This window comes from Ammospiza caudacuta, chromosome 32 (genome assembly GCF_027887145.1).
Source record: "Ammospiza caudacuta isolate bAmmCau1 chromosome 32, bAmmCau1.pri, whole genome shotgun sequence".
In the NCBI taxonomy this organism is placed as follows: Eukaryota; Metazoa; Chordata; class Aves; order Passeriformes; family Passerellidae; genus Ammospiza; species Ammospiza caudacuta.
In genome coordinates, this window is record NC_080624.1 from 3998627 (window position 1) to 4024481 (window position 25855).

The following is a 25855-nucleotide window of genomic DNA, read 5'->3' on the forward strand; positions in this document are numbered from 1 at the left end:
CGGCGGCGGCGGCGGCGCCAAGATGGCGGCTGAGCGCGCGGATGCGGCGGCGGCGGCGGCGGCCGGGCCGGGGGAGCCCCTGAGGGACCCCCGAGCCCCCGAGCGCTCCCCGTACGCGGGCTGGGCCCACCCCGAGCTCCAGGCCACGCTCGCCGGCATCGGAGCCCCCGCGCAGGGTGCGGGGAGAGGGGGGAAACCGTGAGGGGAGAGCGGGGATGGAGCCGTGAGGGGAGAGCGGGGGGGATCCATAAGGGGAGCGGGAGGAACCGTGAGGGGAGAGCGGGGATGGAGCCGTGAGGGGAGAGCGGGGGGGATCCATAAGGGGAGCGGGAGGAACCGTGAGGGGAGAGCGGGGATGGAGCCGTGAGGGGAGCGGGGATGGAGCCGTGAGGGGATCTGGGGGATGTGTGAGGAGAAGAAGGGAAATTTGGGGTTTTTGGGGTCACCTGAGGCGACTGGGAGGAGATCTGAGGGAAAATTTGTGGGGATTTGGGGGATGTGTGAGGGGAAGAGGGGAAATTTGGGGTTTTTGGGATCACTTGAGGGGAGATCTGAGAGGAACGGTGATAAATTGGGGGAGATCTGAGGGAAAGAGGGGAAATTTGGGATTTTTGGGGTTCTTGGGGTGACTTGAGGGGAGATATGAGGGGAAGGGGGGAGATTTGGGGGTTTTGGAGTCACCTGAGGCGATCTGGGGGAGTTTTGGGGGTCCCTGGAGGGGAAATTTTGGGGTGCTGAGATGTTTTAAGGGTCTGTGAAGGGGCAGAAGAATTTTGGGGGGTTCTGGGGCAGAATTTGGGGGTCCCTGACCCCTCTTTTCCCCCCCAGGGACCCGTGAGGAGCTCCTGGAGCGGCTCCAGGCCTACACCCTGCAGGTGAGACCCCAAAACGGGGGCACCCCAAATTCTCCCTTGTCCCTTTGAGGAGAGCAACTCATTTTTGGGGGCTTCATGGGATTTTTGTGGGGTTTAATGGGATTTTGGGGTGATTCTTGGGTGGTTTAATCTGTTTTTTGGGGGGTTTATTGTGCATTTTGGCAGTTTAAAGTGATTTTTGGGGGGTTTAATGTGATGTTTGTAGGGTTTAATGTGGTTTTTAGGAGTTTATTGGGATTTTTGGGGGGTTTAATGTTATTTTGGGGAGGTTTAATGTGATTTTGGGGGGTTTAATGTGATTTTTGGGGGATTTAATGTGACTGTGGGGGTTTAATGTGATTTTGGGGGATTTAATGTGACTTTGTGGGGTTTAATATGATTTTGGGGGGTTAATGTTATTTTGGGGGGGTTTAATGTGATTTTTGGGGAGGTTTGATAGGGTTCTTGTTGGTGTTTAATGTGATTTTGGGGGGTTCAATGTGATTTTTGGGAAGTTTGATGTGATTTTTCTGGGGTTTGATATTTTGGTGTTCAATGTGATTTTTGGTGGGTTTAGTGGGATTTTTGGGGCGGGTTTAATGGGATTTTTGGGGGGGTTAATGTTATTTTTGGGGGGCTTGATAGGGTTTTTGGGGAGGTTTAATGGGATTTTGGGGGGTTTAATGAGACTTTTGGGGGGGTCAAGTGTGATTTTATGGCGGTTTCAATGTGATTTTTAGAGGATTTAATGAGATTTTTTTGGCAGTTCAATATAATTTTGGGGGTGTTTATTCCATTTTTTGGACCTGGGGGCTCTTTCTGCCCCCCCCCCCACCCTCTCAGAGGGGGGGGGTCCCTGTGTCCCCTGGGATCAGGGGGGGGCTCACAGGGACCCCTCCCCAATTTGTGCCCCCCCCAGACCGGGATCGTGCTGAGCCGGCCGGCGCTGCGCCCCGAGGAGGGGGACAAGGCCCCGCCCCCCCAGGTGCCATTTTGGGGGGGTCTGGGGGGGTTTGGGGTGGGGGCACCCCCAGGACCCTCAATTTGGGGTGGGGGGGGTCCATGGGTCATTTTGGGGGGGGGTTAAGACCCCTCAGATCTTCAGATTTTGGGGTGGGGGGGGGTTTGGTGGGGGCACCCCCAGGACCCTCAATTTGGGGTGGGGGTCCATGGGTCATTTGGGGGGGGTTAAGACCCCTCAGAGGTCCAGATTTTTTTTGGGGGGGGGGGGGGGCAATGACACCCTGTTTTTGGAGGGTGGGGTTAAAACTCCTCAGACCCCCCCCCCCAAATTTGGGGTGCTAAATTTTGGGGTGGGGAGGCTCAGGAGTTTCAGACCCCTCCCACCACTGAATTCTGGGGGGTGAAATTTTGGGGTGGTGGTGGGGGGGGTGTCAATGACACCCAGTTTTGGGGTGGGGGGGTTAAAACCCTCCAGAACCCACAAATTTGGGGTGGTGGGGGCATTAAATTTTGGGGTGGGGGGGGTTAAAACCTTCCGGACCCCTCCGAATTCAGGGTGCTTGAGGTGTTAAATGTTGGGGTGAAGGGGTCAATGGCACCCAGTTTTGTGGGGTGGGGGCATTAAATTTTGGGGTGGGGAGGAGTTAAAACCCCTCAGACTTCCTCAAATTCGGGGTGTTAAATTTTGGGGGGGGGGGGTCAGCGCCACCAAACTTTGGGGTGGGGAGAGTTAAAACCTTCCAGAGCACCGGAATTCTTTTGGGGGGGGGCTCAATGACACCAAGTTTTGGGGTGGGGGGGGGGGGGTTTAAAACCTTCCAAAGCGCCCAAATTTTGGGGTGGTGGAGGGGGGGGCGGTCAATGACACCCAGGTTTTTGGGGTGGGGTGGGGGGGGGACAGTCAATTTTGGGGTGGGGGCGCCCCAGCTGCCCCCCTGACCCCCCCCATCCCCCCTTTGCCCCCCCAGCTGCCCCCAGCGCTGCCCCTGCAGCACCCCCTGGTGCCCCCCCCGCCCCCCCCGGGGCTGGGGCTCGGCTTCGGCCTGGGGGGGCCCGTGGGGGGGGGGGCCCGTGGGGGGGGTCCCGGTGCCGCCGCCCCCTCCCCCCGCGGGGCTCAGCGAGGAGGAGCGGCTGACGCTGGCACAGCAGCAGGCGGCCATGCTGCTGCAGGAGGAGCGGGCACAGGTGTGGGGAGGGGGCTCCTTTTGGGGTGGGGGGCTTCTTTTGGGGTGGGGGGCTCCTTTTGGGGTGGGGGGGTTACAGCGGCCATGCTGCTGCAGGAGGAGCGGGCACAGGGATTGGGGGGATTTGGGGGGCTCCTTTTGGGGCGGGGGGCTCCTTTTGGGGGGGTTACAGCGGCCATGCTGCTGCGGGAGGAGTGGGCACAGGTGTGGGGAGGGGGCTCCTTTTGGGGCGGGGTCTCCTTTTGGGGTGGGGGGGTTACAGCGGCCATGCTGCTGCAGGAGGAGAGGGTGCAGGGATTGGGGAGGGGGCTCCTTTTGGGGCGGGGGGCACAGGGATGGGGGGTTACAGCGGCCATGCTGCTGCGGGAGGAGCGGGCACAGGGATTGGGGGGATTTGGGGTGGGTGACTCCTTTTGGGGTGGGGGGCTTCTCTGGGGGCGTTACAGCGGCCATGCTGCTGCAAGAGGAGAGGGCTCAGGTATTGGGGGGATTTGGGGGGCTCCTTTTGGGGCAGGGGCTCCATTTGGAGTGGGGGGCACAGGGATGGGGGTTACAGTGGCCATGCTGCTGTGGGAGGAGTGGGCACAGGTGTGGGGAGGGGGCTCCTTTTGGGGCGGGGTCTCCTTTTGGGGTGGGGGGTTACAGCGGCCATGCTGCTGTGGGAGGAGTGGGCACAGGTGTGGGGAGGGGGCTCCTTTTGGGGCGGGGTCTCCTTTTGGTGTGGGGGGTTACAGCGGCCATGCTGCTGTGGGAGGAGTGGGCACAGGTGTGGGGAGGGGATTCCTTTTGGGGCGGGGTCTCCTTTTGGGGTGGGGGGTTACAGCGGCCATGCTGCTGCAGGAGGAGAGGGTGCAGGGATTGGGGAGGGGGCTCCTTTTGGGGTGGGGGCTCCTTTTTGGGGGGTTACAGCGGCCATGCTGCTGTGGGAGGAGCGGGCACAGGGATTGGGGGGATTTGGGGGGCTCCTTTTGGGGGGGTGGGGGGCTCGGAGGGTGTGGGTTTGGGGGCGTTCCAGGGGGATTTGGGGTGCTGTTGAAGTGGCCGTGCTGCTGCAGGAGGAGCGGGCTCAGGTCCGGGCAGGGAGATTTTGGGGTGGGGGGCTCGGGGGGGTTTCGGGGGGTTTAAAGGGGTCCTGGGGGGCGTTGCAGAGGGTGAGGCCATCTTGGGGGGGGTACTCATGGATGGGGTGAGCTGAGGGGTGGTTTCGGGGTGGGATTTGGGATTTTTGGGGGTGTTGGAGACTGGGTGACGCTTTGGGGGGGCACCCTTGGTTTTTGGGGGGGGGGGTCCTGACTGTGCTCCCCCCCCCCCTCCCTCAGGGCCAGCACCCGTTTGGGGACAAGGCCAAGGAGCAGGAGCTGCTGGAGCAGCAGAAACGGGTGAGGGGGGACCGGGGTTTGGGGGGGCTCCCGGGGTTTGGGGGGACACCCCTGGGTTTGGGGGGACACCCCTGGGTTTGGGGGGGGCTCCCCAGGGTTGGGGGGCTGCTCTGGGTTTCGGGGACACCCCTAGGTTTGGGGGGTTCCTCTGGTTTTGGGGAAGCTCTCCTGGATTTGGGGGGCACCCCTGGGTTTGGGGCATTCCTCTGGGTTTGGGGGTGCTCCCAGGGTTTTGTGGGACTCCTCAGGGTTTGGGGGGACACCCCTGGGTTTGGGGGGTTCTTTGGGGTTTGGGGGCTCACCCTGGCCTCCGGGGGTCTCCCCAGGGTTTGGGGGGTCGCACCCAGCCCCCCCTGACCCCCCATTCCCGCCCATCCCCCCCAGGCCGCGGTGCTGCTGGAGCAGGAGCGGCAGCAGGAGATGGCCAAGCTGACCCCCCCCGCCCCCCCGCGCCCCCCCCGAGGGGACCCCCATGGCCGCCAGGGCCCCCCTGGCCCCCCGAGGTGAGGGGGGGGGGGCACTGGGGGCGTGGGGACACCTCTGTCCCCTGTCCCACCCCGGGTGATGTCCCCTCTGTCTGTCCCCTGTCCCATCCCATCCCCAGGCTGATGTCACCTCTGTGTCCCTGTGTCCCCTCTGTGTCCCTGTACCCCCCCCCCGGCTGATGTCCCCTCTGTGTCCCTGTCCCCCCCTGGCTGATGTCCCCTCTGTGTCCCCTCTGTGTCCCTGTGTCCCCTCTGTGTCCCTGTCCCCGCCCCTGGCTGATGTCCCCTCTGTGTCCCCTCTGTGTGTCCCCTGTCCCCTCTGTCTGTCCCCTCTGTGTCCCTGTGCCCCCCCCTGGCTGATGTCCCCTCTGTGTCCCTTCTGTGTCCCTGTGTCCCCTCTGTGTCCCTGTGCCCCCCCCGGCTGATGTCCCCTCTGTGTCCCTGTGTCCCCTCTGTGTCCCCCCCTGGCTGATGTCCCCTCTGTGTCCCCTCTGTGTCCCCTGTCCCCTCTGTGTGTCCCCTGTCCCCCCCCTGGCTGATGTCCCCTCTGTGTCCCCCCCAGGCAGCCCCATGGGAGCCCCCCTGGCCATGGGAGCCCCCCGGCCCCGCGGGCCCCCCCCACCCCCCGGAGACGACAGCAGAGAGGTGGGAATGGGGGGGGGTCTTTATTGTGGGGAGGGGGCTCTGTGGGGGGCTGGGGTCTCTATTGTGGGGAGGGGGCTCTGTGGGGGGCTCAGGCTCTTTATTGTGGGGAGGGGGCTCTGTGGGGTTGGGGTCTTTATTGTGGGGAGGGGGCTCTGTGGGGTTGGGGTCTTTATTGTGGGGAGGGGGCTCTGTGGGGGGCTGGGGTCTTTATTGTGGGGAGGGGGCTCTGTGGGGTTGGGGTCTTTATTGTGGGGAGGGGGCTCTGTGGGGCTGGGGTCTCTATTGTGGGGAGGGGGCTCTGTGGGGTTGGGGTCTCTATTGGGAGGTCTGACTGGCTGGGGGCTCAACTGGGGGGGTCTGTGGGGCTGGGGGGGTCTCTGAGTCTGGGATTTCTGGGTCTGGGGTCTCTATTGTGGGGAGGGGTCTCTGTGAGTTTGCAGTCTCCATTGGGAGGGTCTCTGTAGGGCTGGGGGCTCTGAGTCTGGGGTCTCTCTGTGGCTTTGGGCTCTCCGAGTTCGGGGATTTTGTGGCTGGGGTCTCTTTATTGTGGGGAGGGGTCTCTGTGGGTCTGGGGTCTCTTTGGGGGCAGTCCCAGGAGCTTCCCTGATCTAAGGGGGGTCCCGAGGATCTCCCTGATTTGAGGGGGGTCTCTCTGATTTGGGGGTGTCCTGGGGATTTCCCTGATTTAAGGGGGGGTCCCGGGGGTCTCCCTGATTTCAGGGGGCTCTCCCTGATTTGGGGAGGGGTCTCCCCGGTTTTTGGGGGCTCTCTCTGACTTTGGGGGTCCCTGTGCCCCCCAGGAGGAGCCCGGGGTGGGCCCCAAGATCCCGCAGGCTCTGGAGAAGATCCTGCAGCTCAAGGAGAGCCGCCAGGAGGAGCTGGTCAGCGTGCCCGGGCTCTCGGGTGAGCCCTGCCACCCCTGTGCCACCCCTGTGCCACCTCAGTGCCACCCACAGTGTCCCTGCCACCCCCCAGTGCCACCCCTGTGTCATCCCTGCCACCCCTGTGCCGCCCCTGTGCCACCCCTGTGCCACCCCTGCCACCCCTGTGCCGCCCCTGTGCCGCCCCTGTGCCACCCCTGCCACCCCTGTGCCGCCCCTGTGCCACCCCTGTGCCACCCCTGTGCCACCCTTGTGCCACCCCTCTGCCACCCCTGTGCCACCCCTGTGCCACCTCTGTGCCGCCCCTGTGCCACCCACAGTGTCCCTGCCACCCCTGTGCCACCTCAGTGCCACCTCAGTGCCACCCTAGTGCCACCCCTGCCACCCCAGTGCCACCCCTGTGCCACCCCTGTGTCACCCCTGTCACCCCGGTGCCACTCCAGTGCCACCCCTGCCACCCCTGTGCCACCTCAGGGCCACCTCCGTGTCCCCAGTGTCCCCTGCCACCCCCTGTGTTGCCCACGCTGTCCCCTGTGCCGCCCACAGTGTCACCTCAGGGCCGCCCCTGCCACCCCTGTGCCACCCCTGTGCCACCTCAGTGTCACCTCAGGGCCACCTCAGTGTCCCCTGCCACCCCCTGTGTTGCCCACGCTGTCCCTGTGCCGCCCCCAGTGTCACCCGTGTTCCCAGTGTCACCCCAGTGTCACCACTATCACCCACAGTGTCCAGCGCCACCCCTGTGTCACCTACAGTGCCGCCCGCGGTGTCCCCAGTGCCACCCTCAGTGTCCTCTGCCACCCCCTGTGCCACCCACAGTGCCACCTGCAGTGTCCCCCAGTCCCCACTGGGTGCCCTCCACCAAAGGCGGTGGTGACACCCAAAGGTGGTGGTGACACCAGAGGTGGGGGTGACACCCAAAGGTGGTGGTGACACCAGAGGTGGGGGTGACACCCAAAGGCGGGAGGTGACACCCAAAGGCGGGGGGTGACACCAGAGCTGGTGACAGCCCTGTCCCCCGTGTGCCCCCAGCCGAGGACGAGATGGAGACGGAGCTCCGGGCGTCGGCGTCGGCCTCCGAGGCTGAGGAGGACACGGGGACGTCCAAGAAGGAGGTGACAGAGGGGACAATGGGGGACAATGGGGGACAGGCCACCCCCTGCCCAGATTTGGAGAGTGGGGGTCCCATGGGTGCCCCACGTTCCCGGGGGGGTCGTGGGTGGGTTTGTGTGGGAGGGGCTGTGGGTGGCTCTGGGGTCACCTCTGTCACTGTGGTGTCATTGTCGTCCCTTGCCTTGGTGGCCCAGGGGGGATTTTGGTCACTTTGAGGTCACCTGTGTCACCCCAATGTCCCTTTTCTGTCCCCTTACTGGGGGCATCTGTCCCCTCTCGGTGCCACCCCAATGTCCCCATTTTGTCCCCACCAAGTGCAGGGGGTGTGGCTCACTCTGGGGTCACCTGTGTCACCTTCATGTCACCTTTGTCCCCTCTTCTGCCATCCTGTTGAGGGTCCCTCTTTGTCCCCCCAGTTAGAGGGACCTGTCCCACCTTGCTGTCCCCTCACTGTCCCTTTCTGTCCCCCCAGTTAGAGGCACTTTTGGCACCTTCATGTCCCCTAAGTGTCCCCATTTTGTCCCCCCAGTTAGCAGAACCTGTCCCCTCAGTGTCCCCTCAGTGTCCCCTTCTGTCCCCCCAGTTAGAGGGACCTGTCCCACCTCACTGTCCCCTCAGTGTCCGTTTTTGTCCCCTCCTGTCCCCTCAGTGTCCCCTTCTGTCCCCCCAGTTAGTAGAACCTGTGCCAGCTCACTGTCCCCTCAGTGTCCTCTTTGGTCCCTTTCTGTCCCCCCAGGTAGAGAAACCTGTGCCACTTTGCTGTCCCCTCACTGTCCCTTTTTGTCCCCTCAGTTAGAGGCTCCTGTCCCACCTTGCTGTCCCCTCAGTGTCCCCCCCGTTAGAGGGACCTGTCCCACCTCACTGTCCCACCTCGCTGTCCCCTCGCTGTCCCCTCACTGTCCCCTTCTGTCCCCCCAATCAGAGGAACCTGTCCCACCTCCATGTCCCCTCTGTGTCCCCTCACTGTCCCCTCTGTGTCCCCTCCGTGTCCCTTCACTGTCCCCTCACTGTCCCATCCCCTCCGTGTCCCCTCACTGTCCTCTCACTGTCCCCTCACTGTCCCCCCAATCAGAGGAACCTGTCCTACCTCACTGTCCCCTCACTGTCCCCTCACTGTCCCCTCTGTGTACCCTCACTGTCCCCTCCTGTCCCCCCAATCAGAGGAACCTGTCCCACCTCACTGTCCCCTCGCTGTCCCCTCACTGTCCCTCTGTCCCCTCTGTCCCCCCCAGCGGAACCGGAAGCGGCGGAACCGCAAGAAGAAGAAGCGGGGGAGGGGCGGGGCCCGCGAGGGGGCTGCAGCGCCCCTCCCCCCCCGGGGGGACCCCGAGCCCGGGGAGGGCCCCGAGGTGGAGATCGAGTACGTGAGCGAGGAGCCCGAGATCTACGACCCCAACTTCGTCTTCTTCAAGAGGATCTTCGAGGCCTTCAAGGTGGCACCTCGGGGTGGGGGTGGCACCTTTGGGTGCCAGGGGTCACCCATGGGTGGGGAGGGGTCAGTGCTGGGTCATTCCTGGGTGCCAGGGTCACCCATGGGTGGGGAGGGTCACTCCTGGGTCACTGCTGGGTGCCAGGGTCACCCTGGGTGCTGAGGGTCACTCCAGTGTCACCTCTGGTCACCTGCTGACCTGTGTCCCCTGTCCCCTCTCCCTGACCCTGTCCCCTGGGTGCTTCTGACCTCTGTCGCCTGTCCCTGTCCTTGTCCCCTGACCCTGATCCCTGTCCCCTGACCCTGTCCCCATCCCTGTCCCCTGACCCTGTCTTGGTCCCCATCCCTCCCTGTCCCCTGACCCTGTTCTCTGACCCCTGGGTGCTTCTGACTTCTGTCCCCTGCCCCTATTCCCTGTCCCTGTCGTTGTCCCCTGACCCTGATCCCTGTGCCCTCACCCTGTCCTGGTCCCTGTCCCCTGACCCGATTTGCTGTCCCCTGTCCCCTGTTCACTGTCTCTCTTCCCTGTCCCCTGGGTGCCCCTGATCCCTGACCCTGTTCCCTGACCCCTGGTGTCCCTGTCCCCATCCCTGTCCCCTGGGTGTCCCTGACCCTGTCCCCTGTCCCCTGTCCCCTGGGCATCCCCATCCTCTGTCCCCATCCCCTGACCCCGTCCCCTATCCCCATTCCCTGTCCCCATCCCTGTCCCCTGTCCGTGTCCCCTGTCCCCGATCCCTGTCCCTGTCTCCTGGGTGCCCCTGTCCCTGTCCCTGATCCCTGTCCCCTGTCCGTGCCCTTGTCCCTTCACCCCATCCCTGTCCCCTGACCCTATTTTCTGTCCCCTGTCCCCATCCCCCATCCCTGTCCCCATCTCCTGTCCCCGTGTCCCCATTCCTGTCCCCATCCCTGTCCCCATCCCTGTCCCGTGTCCCCATCCCTGTCCCCATCCCTGTCTTCTGTCCCTGTGTCCCCATCCCTATTCCCGTGTCCCCATCCCTGTCCCCTGTCCCCCTGTCCCCATCCCGTCCCAGCTGACGGACGAGGTGAAGAAGGACAAGGAGAAGGAGCCGGAGCGGGCGGAGCGGCCGGAGAGCACGGGGGTGCCCCGGAAAAAGGGACCCGAGGATGGCACCAGGGGCAGCGACGGGGACAGCTCCGAGGACGAGCAGGTGACACTGGGGACGGGGTGACATCGGGGACAGGGACAGCTCCGAGGACGAGCAGGTGACACTGGGGACAGGGGGACACTGGGGACAGGGACAGCTCCGAGGACGAGCAGGTGACACTGGGGACAGGGGGACACTGGGGACAGGGACAGCTCCGAGGATGAGCAGGTGACACTGGGTAAATGTGACATTGGGGACAGTTCCAAGGATGAGCAGGTGACATGGGGACACTGGGGACATGGGGGACAGCTCCGAGGACGAGCAGGGGACACTGGGGACAGGGCAGCGACGGGGACAGCTCTGAGGACAAGCAGGTGACACGGGGACACTGGAGACAGGGACAGCTCCGAGGATGAGCAGGTGACAATGGGGACACAGGGACGTGGGGGACATGGAGATACAGAGACAGTGATGGGATGAGCCAGTGGCACTGGGGACAGTGGGGTGACATTGAAGGTGACAGGAGGTGGCAACTGGAGCTGGTACCGAGTTGGGGACAACACGGGGGTGTTTGGGGACACTGACTGGGGGTGGTGACAGCAGGGACTGGGAACAAGGGGACAGTCCTGAGGTGGGACAGAGGCACAGGGAGGGCTCAGGGATGGGGACAGTGGGTGCTGCCATCGGGTGCCACCCTCCCGGCGTCACCTGAGCTGTCCCCACGTGTCCCCAGGAGAAGAAGCAGGAGGTCCCCAAGCTGTCCAAGAAGAAGCTGCGGCGCATGAACAGGTTCACGGTGGCCGAGCTGAAGCAGGTGACACTTGGGGACACGGCCCTGTCCCCTCCCTGTGGGTGTGGGTGCCACTCGGAGCTGGGGACAGCCCTGAGGTGACACTTGGGGACACGGCCCTGTCCCCTCCCCGTGGGTGTGGGTGGCACTGAGGACAGCCCTGAGGTGACACCTCCTGTCCCCTTTGGGGACACCAGAGCCACTCAGTGTGCCCTTTGTCACCTCCCTGGAGACACTGGTGCCACGCTGGGGTCACCATGGACCTCACTCTTGTCACCCCACCAGTGTCACCCTGGTGTCCCATGTCCCCACCCAGGGTCACTTTGATGTCCCCAGTACCATTCTGGGGCTCTTCTTCCCTCACTCTCCTTTGTCCCCTGATGTCCCTTTGCTGTCCCCAGCTGGTGGCCCGTCCTGACGTGGTGGAGATGCAGGATGTCACCACCCTGAGGTCACCACAGCGTCACTCTGAGGCTGTCCCTGCTAACTCCCCTGATGTCCCTTTGCTGTCCCCTGCTGTCCCCACTGTCCCCACAGCTGGTGGCCCATCCTGACATGGTGGAGATGGACAGTGTGACCACCCAGAGGTCACTTTGTGTTCCACAGTGTCACCCAGGGGCTCTCCTTGCTAGCTCCCCTGCCATCCCCTCATGTCCCTTTGCCATCCCCTCATGTCCCTTTGCCATCCCCTGATGTCCCCACTGTCCCCACAGCTGGTGGCCCATCCTGACATGGTGGAGATGCACGGTGTGACCACCCAGAGGTCACTTTGTGTCCCACAGTGTCACCCTGGGGCTGTCCCTGCTAACTCCCCTGATGTCCCCTGATGTCCCTTTGCCATCCCCTGATGTCCCTTTGCTGTCCCCAGCTGATGGCCCGCCTGGACGTGGTGGAGATGCACGGTGTGACCACCCTGAGGTCACCACAGCGTCACCCTGGGGCTGTCCCTGCTAACTCCCCCGATGTCCCCACTGTCCCCTGCTGTCCCCACTGTCCCCACAGCTGGTGGCCCATCCTGACATGGTGGAGATGGACAGTGTGACCACCCAGAGGTCACTTTGTGTCCCACAGTGTCACCCCAGGGCTGTCCCTGCTAACTCCCCTGATGTCCCTTTGCCATCCCCTGATGTCCCTTTGCTGTCCCCAGCTGATGGCCCGCCCGGACGTGGTGGAGATGCACGGTGTGACCACCCTGAGGTCACCACAGCGTCACTCTGAGGCTGTCCCTGCTAACTCCCCCGATGTCCCTTTGCTGTCCCCAGCTGGTGGCCCGCCCGGACGTGGTGGAGATGCACGATGTCACCGCGCAGGACCCCAAGCTGCTGGTGCACCTCAAGGCCACGCGGAACTCGGTGCCGGTGCCGCGGCACTGGTGCTTCAAGAGGAAATACCTGCAGGGCAAGAGGGGCATCGAGAAGCCGCCCTTCGAGCTGCCCGAGTTCATCAAGCGCACCGGCATCCAGGAGATGAGGGAGGCGCTGCAGGAGAAGGTGGGGACAGCTTGGGGACACCTTGGGGACATTGGGGACACCTCCAGGAATGGCTGAGCGCCAGCTGTGGGGCAGCTGTGAGGGTGGGATGGGGTTTGGGGAGGGGTCTCAGGGGGTTGGGGAGGTTCTCGGTGGTCACAGGCATCCAGGAGATGTGCAAGGCCCTGCAGGAGAAGGTGGGGACACTGCGGGGACAGCTTGGGGACATTGGGGACACCTTGGGGACACCTCAGGGAATGCCTGAGGGGCAGCTGTGAGGATGGGAAGGGATTTGAGGAGGGGTCTTGGGGGTTTGGGGAGGTTGTGGCATCCAGGAGATGAGGGAGGCCCTGCAGGAGAAGGTGGGGACAGCTTGGGGACATTGGGGACATCTCAAGGACACCTTGGGGAATGCCTGAGGGGCAGCTGTGAGGATGGGAGGGGGTTGGGGAGGGGTCTTGGAGGTTTGGGGAGGGGTCTCAGGGGTTTGGGGAGGTTCTCAGTGGTCACAGGGATCCAGGAGATGTGCAAGGCCCTGCAGGAGAAGGTGGGGACACTGCGGGGACACCTTGGGGACATTGGGGACACCTCCAGGAATGGCTGAGCGCCAGCTGTGGGGCAGCTGTGAGGGTGGGATGGGGTTTGGGGAGGGGTCTCAGGGGTTTGGGGAGGTTCTCAGTGGTCACAGGGATCCAGGAGATGAGGGAGGCGCTCCAGGAGAAGGTGGGGACACCTTGGGGACATTGTGGGGACTTTGGGGACACCTTGGGGACACCTCGGGGAATGGCTGAGGGGCAGCTCTGAGGATGGGAGGGGATTTGAGGAGGGGTCTTGGGGGTTTGGGGAGGTTCTAGGTGGTCAAAGGCATCCAGGAGATGAGGGAGGCCCCGCAGGAGAAGGTGGGGACACCTTGGGGACATCCTGGTTGGATTTGGGGACACCCTGGTTGTATTTTTGGTGACTTTGGGGACATCCTGGTTGGATTTTGGAGGTTTGGGGACATCCTGGTTGGGTTTGGTGACTTTGGGGACATCCTGCTTGGACTTTCAGAGGTTTGGGGACATCCTGGTTCGATTTTGGAGGTTTGGGGACATCCTGGTTGGATTTGGGGATGTCTTGGGTTGGGTTTGGTGACTTTGGGGACATCCTGGGTTGAACTTTCAGAGGTTTGGGAACACCCTGGTTGTATTTTTGGTGACTTTGGGGACATCCTGGTTGGATTTTGGAGGTTTGGGGACGTCCTGGTTGGGTTTGGTGACTTTGGGGACATCCTGCTTGGACTTTTCAGGGGTTTGGGGACACCCTGGTTGTATTTTTGACCTTGTGACCATCGTGGTCACCCCGGGCCGTGTCCCCACTGTCCCCTGCGCCGTCCCCAGGAGGAGCAGAAGACCATGAAGTCCAAGATGAGGGAGAAGGTGCGGCCCAAGATGGGCAAGATCGACATCGACTACCAGAAGCTGCACGACGCCTTCTTCAAGTGGCAGACCAAGCCCAAGCTGACCATCCACGGGGACCTCTACTACGAGGTGGGGACATCTGGGGGACATTCTGGTTGGACATTTTGGGGTTTGGAGATGTCCTGGTTGGACATTTTGGGGTTTGGAGATGTCCTGGTTGGACTTTTGGACATTTGGAGATGTCCCGGTTGGAGTTTTGGGAGTTTGGAGACACCTGGGGGGACATTTGGGCCTTCAGGGCTGCCCTGGGGGACATTTGGGGACATCCTGGTTGGACATTTTGGCGTTTGGAGATGTCCTGGTTGAAGATTTGGGGGTTTGAGGACGCCTTGGTTGGATTTTGGAGGTTTGGGGACACCTGGGAGGACATTTGGGGCTTTAGGGCTGTCCTGGGGGACGTTCTGGGACATCTTGGTTGGATTCTGGAGGTTTCAGGACATCCTGGTTGGACACTTTGGGGTCTGGAGATGTCCTGGTTGGATTTTGGGGACATTCTGGTTGGATTTTGTGACTTTGGGGACATCCTGATGGGATTTTGGGGGGTTTGGGGACATCCTAGAGGGACATTTGAGGGTTTGGGGACATCCTTGGGGTGGCATTGGTGGCTTTGGAAACATCTTGGGGTGGCATTGGTGGATTTTTGGGACATCCCTGTGGGACTTGGGGGCTTTGGTTGGGTTTTTGGGGTTGTCACCAGCCTGTTGTCCCCTGGGTGTCCCCATTGTCCCCAGGGGAAGGAGTTTGAGACGCGGCTCAAGGAGAAGAAGCCGGGAGATCTCTCGGACGAGCTGAGGATCGCGCTGGGCATGCCCGTGGGGCCGGTGAGGACACCCCAAAACTGCCAAAACCACCCCAAAAACACCCTAAAAACCACCCCAAAATCACCCCAAAAACACCCTAAAAATCACCCCAAAAACACCCTAAAAACCACCCCAAAATCACCCCAAAACACCCTAAAAACCACCCCAAAAACACCCCAAAACCACCCCAAAAACACCCTGAACCCCAAATCCCTGGGCATGCCTGTGGGGCCGGTATGGAAACCCCAAAATCACCCCAAAATCACCCTAAAACCCTCCCAAACCCCAAATCCCTGGCCATGCCCATGGGGTCGGTGAGGACACCCCAAAACTGCCAAAACCACCCCAAAACACCCTAAAAACCACCCTAAAAACCACCCCAAAACCACCCCCAAAACACCCTAAAAACCACCCTAAAAACCACCCCAAAACCACCCCAAAAACACCCTAAAAACCACCCTAAAAACCACCCCAAAAACACCCCAAAAACACCCTAAAAACCACCCCAAAAACACCCCAAAAACACCCTAAAAACCACCCCAAATCCACCCCAAACCCCAAATCCATCCCAAATCCCTGGGCATGCCTGTGGGGCCGTTATGGAAACCCCAAAATCACCCCAAAATCACCCTAAAACCATCCCAAACCCCAAATCCCTGGGCATGCCCATGGGGTCGGTAAGGACACCCCAAAACTGCCAACACCACCCCAAAATCACCCCAAAAACACCCTAAAAACCACCCCAAAAACACCCTGAACCCCAAATCCCCGGGCATGCCTGTGGGGCCCCAAAATCACCCTAAAAACATCCCAAAATCACCCTAAAGCCATCCCAAATCCATCCCAAAATCACCTGAAAATCATCCCAAACCCCAATTTCACCCAGACCCCAAATCCATCCCAGACCCCAAATCCACCCCAGACCCCAAATCTGGGGCGGATTTAGGGATTTTTTTGGGTTCCTGGGGCAGATTTGGGTTTTTTTGGGGTTTTTTTGGGGTCCCGGGGGTGTTTTAGGGTCTCTGACCCCCCCAGGAATGTTCCATGTCCTTCCTTTGCTCCCCCCCCCATTCCCTGCTGTGATTTTGGGGTTCCTGGGGCCGATTTGGGGTTCCTGGGGCGGATTTGGGGTTTTTTGGGTCCTGGGTGGGATTTTGGGGTTTTTTGGGGTTTTTGGGGTCTCTGACCCCCCCCCCTTGTGCCCCCCCCCAGGAATGTTCCATTTATGGAGGGAGGACAGAACCCCCCTTCCTTTAGACTCCCCCCCCATTCCCTGCTGTGATTTTGGGGTTCCTGGGGCCGATTTGGGGTTCCTGGGGCGGATTTGGGGTTTTTGGGGTCCTGGGAGATATTTTGGGGTTTTTTTTTGGGGTCTCTGAGCCCCCCTTTACCCCCCCAGGAATGTTCCATTCACGGAGGGGGGACAGAACCCCCCCTTCCTTTAGACTCCCCCCCATTCCCTGCTGTGATTTTGGGGTTCCTTGTGCAGATTTGGGGTTTTTTGGGTCCTGGGTGGAATTTTGGGATTTTTTTGGGGTTTTTGGGGTCTCTGAGCCCCCCTTTACCCCCCAGAACGCCCACAAGGTGCCCCCCCCGTGGCTGATCGCCATGCAGCGCTACGGGCCCCCCCCCCTCGTACCCCAACCTCAAAATCCCGGGGCTCAACTCCCCCATCCCCGAGGTGAGTGCGGCTTTTGGGGCATTTATGGGGTTTTGGGGTTTTTATGGGGTTTTGGGGGTTTTATGGGGTTTGGGGGGAAATTTGGAGGTTTTTGAGGGGATTTGAGGTGGTTTTGGAAGAGATTTGGGGTTTTTTGGTGCTGCAGGGTGGGGGTGTTGGGGTGTTTTTAGGAGGGGGTTTGGGGCTTGTCCGGGGGGATTTTGGGGGGTTTTTAGGGGGGATTTTGGGTTTTTTTTTGGGGTGCAGGGTGGGGGTGTCTGGGTGTTTTTGGAGGGGGTTTTGGGGTGTTTGGGGGGTTTTTTTTAGGGTTTTGGGGGGGGAAATTTGGGGGTTTTTTTGGGGGCGTTTTGGAGTACAAGGTGGGAGTGTTTGGGTGTTTTTGGAGGGGGTTTGGGGTGGTTTTGGAGTGTTTGGGTGTTTTTTTTTTTAGGGTTTTTGAGGGGGGAATTTGGGGATTTTGGGGGGGATTTGGAGTGGTTTGGGGAGAGATTTGGGATTTTTTTGGTGCTGCAGGGTTGGGGTGTTTGGGTGTTTTTAGGAGGGAGTTTGGGGTGGTTTTGGGGTGTTTGGGGTTTTTCTTTTTAGGGTTTTCGGGGGGGGAATTTGGGGTTTTGTGGGGTGTTTTTGGGGGGGGGTTTTGGAGTACAAGGTGGGGGTGTTGGGGTGTTTTTAGGAGGGGGTTTGGGGCTTGTTGGGGGGATTTTGGGGGTTTTTAGGGGGGATTTTGGGGATTTTTTTGGGGGTGCAGGGTGGGGGTGTTTGGGTGGTTTTGGAGTGTTTGGGGTTTTTTTTTAGGGTTTTGGGGGGGGGAATTTGGGGTTTTTTGGGGGGATTTGGGGTTTTTTTTGGGGTGCAGGGTGGGGGTGTTTGGGTGTTTTTGGAGGGGGTTTGGGGTGGTTTTGGGGTGTTTGGGGTTTTTCTTTTTAGGGTTTTTTGGGGGGGGAATTTGGGTTTTTTTTGGGGGCGGTTTTGGAGTACAAGGTGGGGGTGTTTGGGTGTTTTTAGGAGGGGATTTGGGGTTTGTCGGGGGGATTTTGGGGTTTTTTTGGAGGACAGCACGGTGGAGTTGTTTGGGTGTTTTTAGGAGGGGATTTAGGGTGGGTTTGGGGTTTTTGGGAGGGAATTTGGGGGCTTTGGGGGTTTTTGGGGGGGTTTTTGGTGCTGCAGGGTGGAGGATGACTTTGGGGGGGGGTTCAGGATAATTTTGGGGGGTTAATGAACATTTTGGGGGTGCATTTCAGGGCTGCTCCTTCGGGTACCACGCCGGGGGCTGGGGGAAGCTCAGGGGTGTCAGGATGATTCTGGGGAGGGTTAATGAATATTTTGGGGTGCTCAGCGTAATTTTGGGGGTGCTCAGGATGATTTTGGGGTGCTCAGGATGATGTTGGGGGGGCTCAGGATAATTTTGGGGGTGCACAGGATAACTTTGGGGTGCTCAGGTTAATTTTGGGGTGCTCAGGGTAATTTTGGGGTGCACAGGACGATGTTGGGGTGCACAGGATGATTTTGGGGTGCTCATGATAATGTTGGAGTGCACAGGATAATTTTGGGGTGCACAGGATAATTTTGGGGTGCTCAGGATGATGTTGGGGTGCTCAGGATGATTTTGGGGTGCTCAGGATGATTTTGAGGTGCATTTCAGGGCTGCTCCTTCGGGTACCACGCCGGGGGCTGGGGGAAGCCGCCCGTGGATGAGACGGGGAAGCCGCTGTACGGGGACGTGTTCGGGACCAACGCCGCCGAGTTCCAGGTGATGGGGACCCCCAAAAACCCCCCAAATCCTCCTCTTGGGACCCCCCAAAACCCCCCCAAATCCTCCTCTTGGGACCCCCCCAAAACCCCCCAAATCCTCTTCTTGGGACCCCCAAAAACCCCCCAAATCCTCTTCTTGGGACCCCCCCAAAACCCCCCAAATCCTCCTCTTGGGACCCCCCAAAATCCCCCCAAATCCTCTTCTTGGGACCCCCCCAAAACCCCCCAAATCCTCCTCTTGGGACCCCCCAAAATCCCCCCAAATCCTCTTCTTGGGACCCCCCAAAACCCCCCAAATCCTCCTCTTGGGACCCCCCAAAACCCCCCAAATTCTCTTCTTGGGACCCCCAAAAACCCCCCAAATCCTCCTCTTGGGACCCCCAAAAACCCCCCAAATCCTCTTCTTGGGACCCCCCCCCAAATCCTCTTCTTGGGACCCCCCCAAAACCCCCCAAATCCTCCTCTTGGGACCCCCCCCCAAATCCTCTTCTTGGGACCCCCCCAAAACCCCCCAAATCCTCCTCTTGGGACCCCCAAAAACCCCCCCAAATCCTCCTCTTGGGACCCCCAAAACCCCCCCAAATCCTCCTCTTGGGACCCCCAAAAACCCCCCAAATCCTCTTCTTGGGACCCCCCCAAAACCCCCCAAATCCTCCTCTTGGGACCCCCCCCCCAATCCTCCTCTTGGGACCCCCCCCCCCCAATCCTCCTCTTGGGACCCCCCAAAACCCCCCCAAATCCTCCTCTTGGGACCCCCAAAAACCCCCCAAATCCTCCTCTTGGGACCCCCAAAAACCCCCCAAATCCTCTTCTTGGGACCCCCCCCCCCCCAATCCTCCTCTTGGGACCCCCCCAAATCCCCCAAACCCCTCTGAACCTCCCAAATCCCATGGGACCCCCCCCCCAAACCCCCCTGGGACCCCCCAAATCCCACTGGGATCTCCCTGGGACCCCCCTAAATCCCTCTGGAACCCCCCCCAAATCCCCCCAGGACCCCCCAAATCCCACTTGGACCCCCCCCAAATCCCCCTGGGACCCCCACAAACCCCCTGGGACCCCCCCCAAATCCCCCTGGGACCCCCCAGATTCCACTGGGACTCCCCAAATCCCACTTGGACCCCCCAAATCCCACAAGGTTTCCCCCCAAACCCCCTGGGACCCCCCAAAACCCACTTGGACCCCCCCAAATCCCCCCAGGACCCCCCAAATCCCACTGGGATCCCCCCAAATCCCACTGGGACCCCCCAAACCTTGCTGGATTCCCCCCATGAACACCCCAAACCCTGATGGACCCCCTGGGACCCCCCAAATCCCGCTGGGACCCCCCTCAAATCCCCGATGACCCCCCCAGATTTGGGGTCTCCATAACCCCACGCACAAATGCATCAAACAAAAAAACAAACCCCAAAATCCCACAAAAAACCCCAAAATCTTCCCAAAAATCCCACAAAAAACCCAAATCCCCCCGAAAAATCCCCCTGGGACCCCCCAAATCCCCGAGTGACCCCTCCAGGCCCCCCAAATTTGGGGTCTCCATAATCCCACACCCAAATCCCCTTTCCGAGCATCAAAAACCCCAAAAAAAACACCCCAAAAATCCCTGAAAAAAAACCCCAAAAATCCCTCAAAAAACTCAAAAACCCCCCCAAAAACCCCAAATCCCCCCAAAAATCCTCCTGGAACCCCCCAAATCGCGGAGTCACCCCTCCAGGCCCCCCAAATTTGGGGTCTCCATAATCCCACACCCAAATCCCCTTTCCGAGCATCAAAAAAAAACCCAAAAAACCCCAAAAAATCCCCCCAAAAAACCCCAAAAACCCCAAATTCCCCCCAAAATCCCTCTGGGAACCCCCAAACCCCCTGGGACCCCCCAAATCCCCGAGCGACCCCTCCAGGCCCCCCAAATTTGGGGTCTCCATGATCCCACACCCAAATCCCCTTTCCGAGCATCAAAAAAACCCCAAAAAAACCTCAAAAAATCCCCCCAAAAATCCCCCCAAAAACCCCAAAATCCACCTGGGACCCCCCAAAGCCCCGGGGACCCCCCAAATCCGAGTCTGAGCCCCCCAAAACCGCCCAGACCAAGGAGGAGGAGGAGGAGATCGACCGCACGCCCTGGGGGGAGCTGGAGCCCTCGGACGAGGAATCCTCGGAGGAGGAGGAGGAGGAGGAGAGCGACGAAGAAAAACCCGATGAGACGGGGTTCATCACCCCTGCCGACAGGTGCGCACCCCAAAAACTCACAGGGAACCCCGGAAATATCGGGGACACCCCAAAAAATCCTCGCAGGTGTCGCCGAAATTCCCCCAGAAAGGAGCGAGAAGTTTGGGGTGAGCAGTGGGGTTCACCCCCCCCCCCCCCCATGGACACCCCCAAAAATTCGGGGGTGCCCAAAAAAATTCACAGGGAACCCCAAGAACTCAGGGGAACCGCAAAAAATTCACAGGGAATCCCAAAAATATCGGGGACACCCCAAAAAATCCTCGCAGGTGTCCCCAAAATTCCCCCAGAAAGGAGCGAGAAGTTTGGGGTGAGCAGTGGGGTTCATCCCTTCATGGACACCCCCAAAAATTCAGAGGTGCCCCCAAAAAATTCACAGGGAACCCCAAAAAGCTCAGGGGCACCCCAGAAATATCGGGGACACCCCAAAAATATCGGGGACACCCCAAAAAATCCTCGGTGTCCCCAAAATTCCCCCAGAAAGGAGCGAGAAGTTTGGGGTGAGCAGTGGGGTTCACCCCCCCCCCCCCCCCCCCATGGACACCCCCAAAAATTCGGGGGTGCCCAAAAAAATTCACAGGGAACCCCAAGAACTCAGGGGAACCGCAAAAAATTCACAGGGAATCCCAAAAATATCGGGGACACCCCAAAAAATCCTCCCAGGTGTCCCCAAAATTCCCCCAGAAAGGAGCGAGAAGTTTGGGGTGAGCAGTGGGGTTCAGCCCCCCATGGACACCCCCAAAAATTCAGAGGTGCCCCCAGAATCTCACAGGGAACCCCAAAAAGCTCAGGGGCACCCCAGAAATATCGGGGACACCCCAAAAATATCGGGGACACCCCAAAAAATCCTCGGTGTCCCCAAAATTCCCCCAGAAAGGAGCGAGAAATTTGGGGTGAGCAGTGGGAGAACAGATGGGGAGCACCCCAAAAACTCAGGGGGACCCCAAAAATCTCGCAGGGAACCCTAAAAACCTCATAGAGTACCCCAAGAATTCAGGGGTACCCCCAAAAAATCAAGGGAACCCCAAAAAAATCTCCCAGGTGTCCCCAAAATTCCCCCAGAAAGGAGCGAGAAGTTTGGGGTGAGCAGTGGGGTTCACCCCCCCATGGACACCCCCAGAAATTCGGGGGTGCCCCAGAAAAATTCTGGGGTACCTCAGAAAAGTCAGGGGCACCCCAAAAAGTGATCGGGACCCCCTGAACCCCCAAATCCCCCATCAAGGGGAATCCTGTGGGGTTTTCTGTGGGGTTGGGGACGGGGTCGGTTCATCCCCTCTAAAACAAAGTGGGGGGACCCCAAGAACTCAGGGGGACCCCAAAACACCCAAGGGCACCCCAAGAACTCAGGGTCACCCCAAAATCTCGAGGGGACCCACCAAAGACCCCCACACCTCCCCGAACCCCCAAATCCCCCCCTAAAGGAGAATCCTGTGGGGTTTTTTGTGGGGCGAGCAATGGGCTCGGTTCCTCCCCTTTGAACCAATCTGGGGGTTCACCCCACGACTTTTGGGGTGCCCCCGAGCCCTCGGGGTGCCCCCGGGTTTTTGGGGTGCCCCTGAGCCCCCAATTCCCCCCATCAAGGGGAATCCTGTGGGGTTTTCTGTGGGGTTGGGGAACGGGGTCGGTTCATCCCCTCTAAAACAAACTGGGGGGACCCCAAGAACTCGGGGGGACCCCTCAGCACCCAGGGGCACCCCAAGAACTCAGGGGCACCCCAAGAACTCGGGGTCACCCCAAAAACTGATCGGGACCCCCCCGAACCCTCAAATCCCCCCCATAAAGGCGAATCCTGTGGGGTTTTCCGTGGGATTTGCAATGGGGTGGGTTCACCCCCTCCGAGCCAAACCTGGGGGTTCACCCCACACCTTTTGGGGTGCCCGCGGGTTTTTGGGGTGCCCCTGACCCCCCCATCCCCCCTCAGTGGGCTGATCACCCCCGGGGGTTTCTCCTCGGTGCCGGCCGGGATGGAGACCCCGGAGCTGATCGAGCTGCGCAAGAAGAAAATCGAGGAGGCCATGGACGGGTGAGGGGGAAACGGGGGCAGTTTGGGGTTTTTTGGGGGGATTTTGGGGTTTTTGGGGTTTTGGAGAGGTTTTTGGGGGAATTTAAAGGGATTTTGGGGGAATTTGGAGAGGTTTTGGGGGGATTTGGGGAGGTTTTCGGGATGGGTTCGGAGAGGTTTTTGGGGGGGGGAGGTTGAAGGGATTTTGGGGGTTTGGGGATTTTGGGGGGATTTGGAGAGGTTTTTAGGGGTGTTTTGGGGGATTTTGGGGGATTTGGAGAGGTTTTTGGGGGATTTTGGGGGGATTTGGGGAGGTTTTTAGGGGTGTTTTGGGGGATCTTGGAGGGATTTTGGGGGATTTGGAGAGGTTTTTGGGGGGATTTGGGGGGATTTGGGGAGGTTTTCGGGGTGGGTTCGGAGAGGTTTTTAGGGGGGGGGAGGTTGAAGGGATTTTGGGGATTTGGGGATTTTGGGGGGATTTGGAGAGGTTTTAGGGGTGTTTTGGGGGATTTTGGGGGATTTGGAGAGGTTTTTGGGGGGATTTGGGGAGGTTTTTAGGGGTGTTTTGGGGGATTTTGGAGGGATTTTGGGGGATTTGGAGAGGTTTTTGGGGGGATTTGGGGGGATTTTGGGGGGATTTGCAGAGGTTTTAGGGGTGTTTTGGGGGATTTTGGGGGATTTGGAGAGGTTTTTGGGGGATTTTGGGGGGATTTGGGGAGGTTTTCGGGGTGGGTTTGGAGAGGTTTTTGGGTGGGGGGGAGGTTGAAGGGATTTTGGGGGGTTTGGGGAGGGGTCTGGAGTGATGTTTGGGGAGGTTTTGGGGGGGGGTTGAAAGGATTTTGGGGTGGGGTTTGGAGGGGTTTCGGGGAATTTGGGAGGTTTTGGGGGAATTTTGAGGTTTTGGAGGAATTTTGGGGGGTTTTGGAGGGATTCTGGGGTTTTTAGGGAGGTTTTGTGACATTTTCGGGGAATTCTGGGGAGGTTTTGGGGATTTTAGGGGGAGGTTTGGGGTTTTGGAGAGGTTTTTTTGGGGGTTGGAGGAATTTTGGGATTTTAGAGCAGCTTTTGGGGGGATTGGAGGGAATTTGGGGAGGTTTTGGGATTTTGGGGGGGGATTAGGGGATTTTAGGGGTCTCAGGGAGGTTTGGGGGACTGCATGAGTTTGGGGTTCAGGGGTTTTTGGGGAGTTTGGGGATCTCAGGGGGGTTTGGAGCACTGGGGGAGTTTGGGGTTCAGGGGTTTTTGGGGGGATTTTTGAGGGGTTTGGGGTTTTGGGGAGGTGTTTGGGGGAGTCAAGGGGGTCTGGGGGATTTGGGGTTTGGGGGGCTCAGGGTCTAGGGGGGATTTTGGGGTGATCAGGAGCCCCCCCCCCCCCCCACAGGAGCGAGACCCCCCAGCTGTTCACGGTGGTGCCCGAAAAGAGAACGGCGACCGTGGGCACGGCCATGATGGGCTCCACACACATCTACGACATGTCTGCGGTGAGACACCCCAAAATCACCCCAAAAGCATCCTAAAAACACCCCAAAAAACACCCCAAAATCACCCCAAAAACATCCTAAAAACACCCCAAAAAAACACCCCAAAAACATCCTAAAAACACCCCAAAAAAAAAAACCCAAAATCACCCCAAAAACAGCCCCACGCACATCTGTGACATGTCTGTGGTGAGACCCCCAAAAAACACCCAAAAAAAACACCCCAAAACCAGCCCAGAAACAGCCCTGGGACCCCAAAAACCACAGGATTGGTGTCACCTGTGTCCCCAATGTCCCCACAGGTGATGGCACACAAGGGGCGGTCACAGAGGTTCAGGAGGTGACAGTGACACTGTCCCCGATGTCCCCTCACAGGTGATGGGCCGCAAGGGCCCCGTCCCCGAGGTTCAGGAGGTGACAATGACACTGTCCCCAATGTCCCCAATGTCCCCACAGGTGATGGGCAGGAAGGGCCCAGCGACAGAGGCGCAGGGGGTGACAATGACACTGTCCCCAATGTCCCCTCACAGGTGATGGGCAGGAAGGGCCCAGCGACAGAGGTTTAGGAGGTGACAGTGACCACTGTCCCCAGTGTCCCCAGTGTCCCCAATGTCCCCAATGTCCCCTCACAGGTGATGGGCCGCAAGGGCCCTGTCCCCGAGGCGCAGGGCGTGGAGGTGGCGCTGTCCCCAATGTCCCCAATGTCCCCTCACAGGTGATGGGCAGGAAGGGCCCTGTCCCCGAGGCGCAGGGGGTGACAGTGACACTGTCCCCAATGTCCCCAATGTCCCCACAGGTGATGGGCAGGAAGGGCCCTGTCCCCGAGGCGCAGGGGGTGACAATGACACTGTCCCCAATGTGTCCCCACAGGTGATGGGCCGCAAGGGCCCCGTCCCCGAGGCGCAGGGCGTGGAGGTGGCGCTGTCCCCAGTGTCCCCAATGTCCCCAATGTGTCCCCACAGGTGATGGGCCGCAAGGGCCCCGTCCCCGAGGCGCAGGGCGTGGAGGTGGCGCTGGCCCCCGAGGAGCTGGAGCTGGACCCCACGGCCATGACGCAGAAGTACGAGGAGCACGTGCGGGAGCAGCAGGCGCAGGTGGAGAAGGAGGATTTCAGCGACATGGTGGCCGAGCACGCCGCCAAGCAGAAGGTGGGCTGGCCCTCGGTGTCCCCTTTGTGTCCCCTTTGTGTCCCCTCCCTGTGCCCTCACTGTCCCCTGTGTCCCATCTCTGTCCCCTCACTGTCCCTTCCTTGTCCTCCACACATCCCAGTGATCCCTTTGTCCCTTCCCTGTCCCCTCCCTGTCCCTTCCCTGTCCCCTCCCTGTCCCCTCCCTGTCCCGTGTCCCCGCTGTCCCTCCCAGTACCCTCCTTGTCCCCTTCCTCTCCCTTCCCTGTCCCCTCCCTGTCCCCTCACATCACAGTGATCCCCTTGTCCCCTCCTTGTCCCCTCCCTGTCCCCTCTGTCCCCTCACTGTCCCTGTGTCCCCATTGTCCCCTTCCTGTCCTCATTGTCACCTCACTGTCCCTCACTGTCCCTCACTGTCCCCATTGTCCCTCACTGTCCTCTCACTGTCCCCTCACTGTCCCTGTGTCCCCATTGTCCCCTTCCTGTCCTCATTGTCACCTCACTGTCCCTCACTGTCCCTCACTGTCCCCACTGTCCCTCACTGTTCCCCACTGTCCCTCACTGTCCCTCACTGTCCCCACTGTCCCTCACTGTCCCCTCACTGTCCCTGTGTCCCCACTGTCCCTCACTGTCCCTGTGTCCCCACTGTCCCTCACTGTCCCCTCACTGTCCCTCACTGTCCCCATTGTCCCTCACTGTCCCCTCACTGTCCCCATTGTCCCTCACTGTCCCCACTGTCCCCTCACTGTCCCCACAGCAGAAGAAGAGGAAGGCGCAGCCTCAGGACGCCCGCGGGGGGGGCAAGAAGTACAAAGAGTTCAAGTTTTAGATGTCACCGGTGTCCCCTCCCTGTCCCCTCCCTGTCCCCTCGGTGTCACCTCTGCCCCCTCAGTGTCCCCTCCCTGTCCCCGCCCTCTGCCAGGCGCTGGTGCCACCCCGAGGTCGGGGGATGTCACCCCGGGTGTTGGGGACAGTGTGGTGGCACTGTCCCCGTCCTTGTCCCCGTCCTTGTCCCCACCCTGTCCCCGGTGTTTTTGTAAA

The 25855-nt window shown here is 60.2% G+C and overlaps 1 protein-coding gene across 1 annotated transcript; it reads left to right on the forward strand.

Annotated features, from left to right (window-relative positions):
• Positions 1–25855, forward strand: SF3B2 (splicing factor 3b subunit 2). The gene is given in 24 exon segments (XM_058822327.1): positions 1–176; positions 829–875; positions 1774–1839; positions 2786–2903; positions 2935–3002; positions 4327–4380; positions 4765–4883; positions 5432–5510; positions 6311–6413; positions 7421–7503; positions 8734–8934; positions 9962–10099; positions 10770–10850; positions 12089–12316; positions 13675–13824; positions 14487–14576; positions 16128–16175; positions 16177–16236; positions 17879–17986; positions 20069–20211; positions 22130–22231; positions 23592–23691; positions 24651–24836; positions 25572–25855. Coding segments are annotated over 24 exon segments (2598 nt in total). The 5' UTR covers positions 1–22; the 3' UTR covers positions 25644–25855.